The sequence below is a fragment of the Dermacentor variabilis genome, chromosome 11 (assembly GCF_050947875.1).
Source record: "Dermacentor variabilis isolate Ectoservices chromosome 11, ASM5094787v1, whole genome shotgun sequence".
Taxonomy (NCBI): domain Eukaryota; kingdom Metazoa; phylum Arthropoda; class Arachnida; order Ixodida; family Ixodidae; genus Dermacentor; species Dermacentor variabilis.
The window spans coordinates 49970157-49981398 of record NC_134578.1 but is presented as its reverse complement, the minus strand read 5'-3'; the positions used below and the strand labels follow the sequence as shown (position 1 = coordinate 49981398).

At 47.7% G+C, this 11242-nt stretch overlaps 1 protein-coding gene across 1 annotated transcript; it reads left to right on the top strand.

The window, feature by feature from the left end:
• Positions 1 to 233: 233 nt before the first annotated feature.
• Positions 234 to 8038, top strand: LOC142564152 (uncharacterized). Its single transcript, XM_075675024.1, has 3 exons — positions 234 to 1143; positions 5143 to 5430; positions 7029 to 8038. Exons 1-2 carry the CDS (start codon positions 391 to 393, stop codon positions 5416 to 5418), a joined length of 1029 nt encoding a protein of 342 aa, XP_075531139.1. The 5' UTR covers positions 234 to 390; the 3' UTR covers positions 5419 to 5430; positions 7029 to 8038.
• Positions 8039 to 11242: the final 3204 nt, after the last annotated feature.

Sequence of the window (11242 nt, the reverse complement as noted above, 5' to 3'; positions counted from 1 at the left end):
AGCTACAAAGACAACACGGACAACACCAAATAGCATTGGGAGGAGGAGGAAGAAGAACATTTATTTAAAAAAAGAAGAAAGGACAAGCAGACTGTCTTTCTAGTAAAAGGCGTTGCTAGTAAGAAGAGAAAAAAACAAAAGTTTCAGCCATTGTCCGCCAGGCGGCGACTACGCTCGATCGCGTGCAATCGCGTGTATGTGTCGGGGAGCTGCCAAGCCATGTCAAGCAAGGTACAATTTTTTTATTGCACTTTTTTTTTTTTAACATCTGCGTGCAGTTTATGCTGTTTAGCTCTGTATTTGCTTGGATGGTCTACTCCTACGGTGTGCTACTGCGTGTTAGACAGAAGGTGACATACATTTGATGTTTACAAAGCAGGATTGGAGAGCATGCAGGATTATGGTATGTGGTCAACGAAGCCTCTGCGTACCGAGGAAGAAGAGCGCGAATACAAGCGACGACGCGCAGAAGCGGCTCGACGGCGGCGACAGAACCTGAGCGAGGAACAGAAAGCGGCCGAGCGAGAACGCAACGCAGCCGCGGCTCGCGAACGGCGGCTGCATCAAACCGAAGAGCAGCGGGCGGCGGAACGCGAACGACACCGGGCTCGCCGAGCGAACCCGCAAGTGCGGGCGGCCGAGCGGGCGCGAGATGCCGAAGCAAGGCGAAAGCGCCGGGCAAACCCCCACTTGCGGGCTGCCGAACGAACGAGACGAAGAGAACGGCGACTCGCCGAGGGAATCAGACCGACGATGTCTAGGCGACAGCGCCGGGCGAAAGCGGCGGCGGCTCGGCGAGATCGGCGGCTGACGGCCGAGAGAAGACAGACGTCGGCTTCGCCGTCGCCGGCAGCGGTGCGGGCGGCCGAGAACGACGACGATCGCGGCGGCGACTTCGTGCTCGACGACTTCGGACAGCTGTGCAGCGCGTGCGACCGTCTGTGCTTCCGCCAGGACGTGTCCAAGGTGTCCCCGCGACACGTCGAACTGCTCGGCTGCGATTTTCCCGACGAGAACGTCGCGGACTTTGTGCTGTGCAAGGCGTGTCGCGACTCCCTAGAAGCGGGAAACGTTTCCTCGCTGTCCAGACGTAACGGGAACGCGTGCCCACAGATACCTGAATGGTTGACAATACTCAGTTCGGTCAGTGAACGACTTGTGTCTCCAGTAGTGGTTGTCCTGTTGCGTGCATGCAAGTGTGGCCGCCAGTGGCAGTGGGACGCGTGGAGGCAATAAGCGAAGGCTTTGCTTTGGCAGAGCGTAGGTTGATTCGCAGTTGCGATTTGTCTGAAGTGTCAAAATGGTTGTGCGGAAAGGTTGTCCAATGGATAGGCGATAGGGGCCTGTGGCCATCCGTAGACCCCACCACAAATTAGCCACCCTACACAAACACCGTAGTTGCGTATAGATAGTCTATACTCATCTCGGAAGTCGTTTGTAGCACTGTAGAAGCTGCAGGACCCCCTAGCCAATAGTAAGGCTGAATGCCCCTCGAGATGTGTTCATCTGCACTGCGTCGTCTTCTCGGCATCTGCTTGCCATCCTTCTGATACATGCTCCACGGTTGGTGGAATGATGCGACAAATGTTTCGGCGTTGCAACCATAAGCTGCATTTACATGAATGCGACAGCATGGCTTTGCTTCAACTGTTACGTCTGGTTACGTTTCTCCATCTGTTAAAGTATCGAAAATAATCAGAAATGAGACAATGACAAGTCTTCAAACCAATGCAGAAACAAAATCAACATTTATTTACCCTTAAAGGGGCCCTACTTTTTGAACCTGGAACAAAAATGTGCTCATTTGTAGAAGAGGCTGCTGTGAACAAGCGAGCCAAATATTAGTGTACTGCATGCAGCAGGGAATTTACAACCTTTTGTCAAAAATGGTGAAAAATTGATAGCTCCAGCCTTCGCAATGCTGTCATCACAAGCAGCAAAGCCCACCAACAGCTACAGGCCGATTTTGTGATTGCGAGAACATTCTCAGTGACACTATTATTGCCAATTTTGAGGCAAACGAAGAATAAGTCTGTCTGCAATCTCAAAAAGACAGAAAAAGCATTTCATCTCTGCACTGCTCGTCTACGCACACGACAATTGTGCATAGCTGTGCGGCCTATGAGGTAGCAGTGGTGTGCTGCGTAGCAGAGATGCTGCGTTAAGCCCTCTCGCCGCTGAGGCTCAACTTTTAGCCAGATCCATGCCCTTTGCCACCTCCCCTGCAAAGCTTCTGGCATGTTAGTGGAGACGAAAAGAGAGTGAACGGCACTTATCAGTGTGATAACTTGCACTTATACTATACTAGAAGGATACGAAAAATTTTTATAGCAGGAGATTCATAACGCAATGTCCTTTAATAGTGAGGCCATTCTACGATTAGTGAGAAAAGTGTTTTGAGGCCCCTTTAAAGACCCTAATGGGGCATTACTGGGTAATGCAAGCTTTGTTTATGGTTTTGCAGCATACATATGCTTGACAACTTGCAATTTTTGCTTGCAGTCTGTCATTTGTTTCTGGTAGTCTAGTCATGTAGCATGTTGCGGCTTAGGGTGGTGTTAGGGCAAGGAATCCACCAAGCCCATCGGCTGCTACGTCAAGTTGTAGAAGATTAGTTACATGGCTCCAGTTATGGAAGCCCACACCATGCAGGAGCAAGTTAAACGTCCGAGTTCACATCAGGACCCTCTGTCCCACTGTTTGAGAAGTCTCCGCTGTTAATACTGTCATCTTCCCTAGGTGAGTCAACTAGGGAATCCGAAGACTGTCCAGGAGCAAATCACAGTCGTTGACTCTGTTGCGATACCACACCCATGCTCGCAACACTCTGCAATAACTCCTCCTCTGAAGCCCGATAGTATGGATATGTGGCAGGATCGCAGCCTGCGAATCCAGGGTTGCTGTCATTTGGTAGCATTGGGTGGGGCCCCACCCTTTCATCCGTAGTTCAGGATGTCAAGTAATGGTGGGGTTGTGGCCTTTTTTGGGACCCGTCAATAGTCCACGCTGGGTTGGCGCCGACGGATGGGCGGGTGTTTGCCTTGCTGCAAACGTCGAATTAATGCCTTTGTGGTGTTGAGATGTAACAGACACCTCCGCCGCCAAGAGATTCGAGTGGTGATGGCTGATGCCACACGGTTACTTGAGGGCCCTCGTTTCATTGTGTCCACCTCCCTGGGAATACACACACACACACTGGTTGGCGTGCCTGGGCGACATGCCTGCCGGACGCTATGGCCCCGTAGCGCTCTACAATGTTCTACTTCTCTCTCTGTCTCTCTCCTTTCTAGTCGTGATCAGCTCTCAGCAAGACAGAAATAGGTTGCTTTTCTCCATAACATTGATAGCGATTCATGCCAAACACATTTCTCGTGCCATGGTCGCTCTCGACCATGAATTTAGTGCTTTGAATATTGCATGCTAGCTTTTGAATTGCCTATACCATGCAAAAACAATCTTTCTCCGAGGTGCTAAAAGCCTCTTCTCGCAGTATCAGTTTTTGACTGAGGTACAGCACACTATGTGCTTCGCCGCTTTTGTTCATTTGGGCAATAACAACACCTTGACCACAATTGCTGGTGTCACACCAGACAATGCATTCTCTGCAGAAGTCTGGCGAGACAAGCACAGGCTGTGAATCCACACTTTCCATATAAGCTTTGCTAATCTTCGACTTTCGTGACTCGCACACTAGCCTTTTCTTTCTCTGGTCCACAAAGGACCCGCTCCAATGCAAAAACAAAGAAATGTTGTGTAAATTACGCGCTTGAAATTGCACAAAGATTCGAGCTAATTCCTAATTTCTACCACACACGCTCTTAAGCGATATTAAAACGCCGTCGTCTGATGAATACATGTGCGAGATACGCACGAACGCTTGACACACCTCAAAGGGACAGTACTCACACTTTCTAAATTGTGTGATTAGCAACGGCTCCGCTGCAGAATGCATCTTTCTTCCAAGGAAAAAAATCTCACGACCACTTATGAAACGTTAACTGCTAACAAATAACCTAGACTTGGCGGTGCAAGTGCATCTAAAAAAAAAAAGAAGCCCGTCTGCTAAAAAGAAAACGACGTACAAAAACGAAGTTTCCAAACTTTATGCGCATGGTATGCGCCTCTCATTAAGCCATACTCGAGGCGGGCGTTGTCTGGAAGCTCCTGTCAAACTTGTCAACCCGGCAATACAAAAGGCACCTATGTCATTCCACTCGCTGCAGAGCCCCGATACCTTTCGCACTGTCCACCTGCCTTTCTGGTATTATCCTCGGAATGCACTGCCTGGTATGACCACGTCGCGTGGCTGGCTGCCGCGTTCTCTCATGTCATACGGGTTGCACTTCGAAAAGAACTAAACGAGGGGGAACATAATTGCCCCCTGGCTTTATCCACCTCCACGCCGAACGTCTGATGACTCGGATGCGCTCTGACTCGGAAACATTTCAACCGACACATGTGCCTTTCCAAATCTTTCTCTGCGATCCCCACAGGATTTAGTGGCTTTAGGTTTACTAGGCTGCGGTGTCTCCTCTGCCACATTTCTGAATTTGTGACGGCTCTTTCTCTTGGCACTGTTTTGGTTCTCAGTTCCGAGTGGCCTTTTTTTTTTATGTCCGTGGGCAGCTCCTCGGCCTGACCAACTTCCTGAATTTCTGTCGGGGAAATCAAAGATTTCCTCCTTCAGCTTAATTATGCTTCCCGAGCTAGCTGTTTCACCCCCTTTCTTCACACTGTGTTCTTCAATATAGGCTTAAGATAAGTGTCAGATATAATGAAGGTGTTTCTGTAATGAGGGCAGTAGCACAAGACAGTACGCCTACAAGGAAGGAAACAGGACACATGAATGAGCCTGCACAGCACTAAAAATTACTGGCAATAGAATTGATGACTGGGCTAGTTGTTAATGGTTATGAGGACGGTAGCACAATACGAGGCTGTATCTGCCATATATGGCACTAATAGAGGTTGCTATTTGATCTTGCTGGCGAGCAAAGAGAGTGTTCTGTCTAGCAGACGTAGCACACAGAGGAGAGAGTGTGACCTGTTTCTCCGTGTCTGCATGCTAGTTGCGCCATGCTGAACACTTTTGTGTGGCAGTATGTGGAAGTTTTGTTTTTCTGACACACCTTCCTGCTACAGGATGAAGAGGAACAGCTCGTCAGCTGCGCCGTGCACGGCCCTGTGCCTCTCCTATCGGCCAAAGGTGTGCAGACAGAGGTGGTCATGCCACTTAGCAGGAGAGCGAACATGGCGATTGGGTCTTCGTGGATCGACGACGAAGGTGTGTCCAGGTCGACACAGACGCCGACTTCGTTGTCTGCTGCTGCGAAGGTGCATAGCTGGACGGCGATGGAAACTGACAATCCTGGTAGTCTTCCACAACGGCGACGCTCACCTAGGAAGAGGGCAAGGTGAACATTCGCAAAGGTGGGCATTCGGGCCTAGTGAAATATTGACCGATTTTCATTCGCAAGTGGTTATGATTTCCAGAAAGATGCAGGTGATAGTTGCTGGAAAGTGGGTCTCTAATCCATTTGAGGAGTTTCATTATAAACCACATTCAATAGCTGACTGATTCCCTACTTCCCACCACTACATTTTCATTTATTTGGTGTTCATTGTTACCAGACATTGGTCATCTGCACCGTGCTCAGTCTTGCCACTGTTGTACTTCTTCCTCTTCTATTGAATGTTGTGGACTAGCACTTGTTCCTTATGTGCCTGGATCTTTGCATCCCTCTCTTGTATAAGTGGTCACTCGCCACATTTTGACAAATACAATGCAAGCTTTTTTTTTTTTTGAACTACCAGCCTGAGAAGGCACCATGCTATGACTGTAACAGGTAAAGTTGTTCCCTACACTACACTTGTGGACAACTTTCTCTGGTAATGAAGCGAAAGCTATGGAGGCAAACTGTGCACAGGAGCACTCCTGTCCGACAGTCTCATCAGCTTTAAGCTGGGGAAGAGAAAACAAATGCTCTGGTAACAAAAGCCAAACAGGAAAGAAAATTTATCCCTTATCTACGACGTTTGGGCATATGTGAAACTGTTGCACGTGTTGGCTACAGTGAATTGGTATCTGTTCCAAGAAACTAAAGTGCTGTCAGACACTGCTGGAATACTAGGTGTCGTAACACATGCAGGAACGCTGCCCTTTTAGCTTTCCCTTCATTGCCACAGGAAGTTCTCTGTGGGCATAGAAGACTAGACCATGCAGAAAAGCCAACCTTGAGGTGGCGACAGTCGGAGGCACAACAGTGAAAACAACTCAGTGCGGTGAGGAAGCTTATCTAGGGATATCGGATCAAATGGCTCAATCTTATATTGTGCACACACCTTGCTTTATCTTGCACGCTTGAATGAAGATGTGCATCAGTGCATATGGCAAAAATTACAAGTGAAATAATGTATACCTTTCATCACTAAGGATAACATATCACTCGTAATACTTGTCATGCATACTGACGCACATCTTGAGTTTACGCAACAAGCGTGTGGAGCTTTTCACTGCGGGCCACTTTGCGGGCAGTATTGTTGAGTATCACAGGCAGTTGTCCATCATGCATCGTCTCTGCCTTAGCTTGGTGGATGTGGCTTACCTTGAGACAGTCCTCTTTCATGAACCGTCTACCACCTTGTGGGCCTCTGCACAAGTAATTTGCCACGATCACCATCCCTGTGCTTTGAGTTGTCGGATCAGTTCGAGCTTGTGCTGCGATTTGCTAGCCTCCCGATTAGCTCAGATGCTAGAATGATCGCCCCAAATTGATAGTCTTGGGTTCACAACCTGGACTAGGACAGATTTTTTTTCAACTGTGCAGGTTTCTTTTGTACCTTTGTGCTGTAGCCATGCATGGCTGACAATTTTCCTTTCATGAACCTTCCTCCATCGTGTGGGCTTCCACAGAAGCGACTTGTGAGGCAGCAGAAGTTTCACTTGTTGTAACAGTAATTGTTACCTTTGTCTAAGCAGTTCTTTAGAAGCATGGTGCGCTAAACTTTGCTTTCCACTTTTCTTTCAGTGCGATGTTCAGCTGAAAGTACTTGCAGAAGAACCAGCTTCGAAGCTGCTTCGGCGACAAAGCTGGCCCTGTCAGTGGAGCGCAAGTGACGGCCGGTTCTTCTGTGCAAAGAAAGCCCTACGGGGTGAACTGTGAAATTCAGCAATTCATGTGCCTTGGCCTTTTGGTGTACCGATGTCCTCGTGGACATAGCGACATTTCGGTTGTATGCGGAATGGATTGCGACGCAAGCCTTCACAACTGGTCACCAGCTGCGGGCGGCTGGTGCAGCTCTATGTGGAAAAGGCTCTGCAAGTTGAACTGCGACGTTTTGTGAACCACGTGCCTTGGCCTCTCGCATACAGACATCCTCATGGATAAATCCACATTTGCATCATCTGTACACGTGTGAATTGTAATGCAACAGACGTCTTTGTAAATGGCCGCCAATTGCAGGCAGCTCGCGGCAGAGTTGCGGTGCGACGGCAGTGGCCCAACAGACCCAACAGATGTCTTGTTGGTCAGCTGGGCGCCTTATTTACGAGTTTGCATTAAAGCAGGAGAGAAAAAGATTTGCCACGTTACTTGAAGCGATGTTAAAGTTGCTGTAGTCCAACACACGTGTATTGGTTTTGACTGGCAATCTCAAAAATCTTTGTTTGCATACTTTATCACAGAGGGGAAGGGCTAAGCAGGTGTCACTGGTACCCACGTTTCATGCACAGCCCTCATCCTTGCTGCCTAAAGCGTGGGAACAGTGCACTTCTGAGACCCTTGGTGCTGCCTAACGGAGCAGACTGGAATGACATGGTTGCTTCCGAGCATGTGCTGCCAGGACAGGGTTTTGCCACTTGCGGTCATATCCATGCCCTCTGCGCAGGTTGCCCTTTCTGATGACTCCCCCCCACTTGCAGAGAAAACTGGGATAGGTGGCAGGAACGGCTCTTTTTCGGAACGTCATAACAACACGACTGCTCATCTAGCAACAAAAAATTGTGTACTAGTGCATCCAGTCATAGGGCAGGTACCGCATTTACAGGATTATAACAAGAAATATAACCAACCCTTATATATAGCTTTCATCGATTACGAGAAAGCGTTTGATTCTGTCGAAACCTCAGCAGTCATAGAGGCATTACGGAATCAGGGTGTAGACGAGCCGTATGTAAAAATACTGAAAGATATCTATAGCGGCTCCACAGCCACTGTAGTCCTCCATAAAGCAAGCAACAAAATCCCAATAAAGAAAGGCGTCAGGCAGGGAGATACGATATCTCCAATGCTATTCACAGCGTTTACAGGACGTATTCAGAGACCTGGATTGGGAAGAATTGGGGATAAAAGTTAATGGAGAATAGCTTAGTAACTTGCGATTCGCTGATGATATTGCCTTGCTTAGTAACTCAGGGGACCAATTGCAATGTATGCTCACTGACCTGGAGAGGCAAAGCAGAAGAGTGGGTCTAAAAATTAATCTGCAGAAAACTAAAGTAATGCTTAACAGTCTTGGAAGAGAACAGCAATTTACAATAGGCAGCGAGGCACTGGAAGTCGTAAGGGAATACATCTACTTAGGGCAGGTAGTGACGGCGGATCCGGATCATGAGACGGAAATAATCAGAAGAATAAGAATGGGCTGGGGTGCGTTTGGCAGGCATTCTCAGATCATGAACAGCAGGTTGCTATTATCCCTCAAGAGAAAAGTATATAATAACTGTGTCTTACCAGTACTCACCTACGGGGCAGAAACCTGGAGGCTTATGAAAAGGGTTCTACTCAAATTGAGGACGACGCAACGAGCTATGGAAAGAAGAATGATAGGTGTAACGTTAAGGGATAAGAAAAGAGCAGATTGGGTTAGGGAACAAACGCGAGTTAATGACATCTTAGTTGAAATCAAGAAAAAGAAATGGGCATGGGCCGGACATGTAATGAGGAGGGAAGATGACCGAAGGTCATTAAGGGTTACGGACTGGATCCCAAGGGAAGGGAAGCGTAGCAGGGGGCGGCAGAAAGTTAGGTGGGCGGATGAGATTAAGAAGTTTGCAGGCATGGCATGGCCACAATTAGTACATGACCGGGGTTGTTGGAGAAGTATGGGAGAGGCCTTTGCCCTGCAGTGGGCGTAACCAGGCTGATGATGATGATGATGAACACGGCCACAATACGGCAGGCATTACCAAATCCCAACTGGGAGCTTACTACTAAGTGTACGATCATTGCATTCTACTGGTGCAAACATACGAGGCAGAAACTTGAGGTTAACTAAGAAGCTAGAGAACAAGTTGAGGACTACGCAAGGAGTTGTGGAATGGAAAATGTTAGGCGTAACATTAAGAGACAGGAAGAGAGCGGTGTGGATCAGAGAGCAAACGAAGATAGCCGATTTTCTAGTTGACATTAAGAGAAAAAGAAAATGGACAGGCCACGTAGTGTGCAGGGCACATAACCAGTGAACCATTAAGAGTTGCACAATGGGTGCTAAGGGGAGGGAAGCGCAGTCGAGGACAGCAGAAAATTAGGTGGGGTGATGAAATTAATAAATTTGCAGGTGCAAGTTGGAACCAGCTAGGCACTTTGCGTGTTTTAATTTGGGCTTACCGAGGCACAGAACGCTGGTGAGAGCTTGTGCGAACAGGGAATGCGCCAATAACACAGGCTTCCGAGAGCAAGGGTGACGTGTTGTAGCGATGTCCTCTACCCTCACACAATAGCTGGTGCTGGTGCTTTGGTTTCACTCGCTCTGCCCTGTCGAGGCATGCTCGTGCTGTGGCATCATAAGACCCGTAAAAGGACTGCACATTAATGATTGTTGCCACCAATGCTTTACACAACCAGTTAAGTAGAATATGCAGAACCCTGCAGTATTAGCTTATATCTGGTTAAACGTTGCTTCACCAGAGATTACTACCAGCGTTATTGCAGCTTTACACCTTTCCGGTAAACCTGGTGTTCCGTAAACAGTAATAATCCGTAATATGCTTACGGACTGGCTCTATATGTCAATGGCTTAGTATGAATTATGAAACGCAACGAGTAGACACATATTTTCAAAGTTGTACTATCACATGCTTCTCAAATGTAAAGGAACGACGCTTAGCTAGTACGAAGGTGGGAAACGCACATCTTAATTTGATACTAATGGTGGTCTTGAGATGCCGCAACAGCTGGCATCGACATTATCATGAAGCCATTACAGAAAGCAAAATTATCTGATGTGTAGCAACGAGGTTAGACATGATGACATTGCTAATAATAAACAAGCGCACATATTTTCTGGCTGTGCTTGCATTTGGCAGCTGCTGCGATTCCAGGAGTGGAGCACAAAAATGTATCGCGCTACAATGCACCCACCCCCTAAGCACCAAAAACGAAACTGGTGTGTTGAGACAAGTACTGTAGCAAATTATATAGTGCTCCGACGATTGTCATTTATTTTTGGGAGTCTAGACCCTCATTTAATGCAAAAAAAAAAAGGAAAGCGTGCCAGTGGTGCTCGTGGTGTCCTCAGACTTGGTCACACTCCTCACATCAACTATTTATAAAATTTCCATTTCAAGGGACCCTGAAACTATTTTGAGGATTTTGTACAAACATAATGAGTCATTGGAGTAGGTCCTTCTGATTAAGTGATATATCTAAGTTCTGTGGGTAAAGCTTGCAATTTATTGTAAAGTTTCAAAAATGTGCATTCCTACTGATCACAGCAGTGCCGCACCACCTGAGTTTTCAGTCATCCCGTTACAATCTACATAGCTGGCGTACGTGACATCAGTTTGAAGAGCTATCCAATTGGCCACCCAGGTTTCGTCAGATAGTTGTTCCAACTTTATGGTGGACAAATGTTCATGACAGCTTGAATGTTGGTAACTTGCTTCAGTAAAAGAAAAAGTAAGAGAAAGAGAATACACGCCCATTTATGTATCGCTGCACTCGAGCACTTCCGGCACACAGCAAGCTGTGTGGTCAGTGTTAGTCTCGAGGTTTCCTTTCATGAAGACTATGAATCCCCCTTGTTGCATTGTGGGCTGCAAACCTAGCAAATGGCGACATGTCAAGCTGTGGCTCTGTGTCCCGTTGCAAGCGCGTCGAGCTGTCGGCATCCGATCGGCACCAGGATTTATGCATTTGCAGCCATTGCTTCACACGGAGGATTACTACCGCGATAGTTTGTGTGTCCAGTATTCCGGTAAATGCAGGTGGACTGGATGTTTTGCCAGATGGGAGGAGGCACA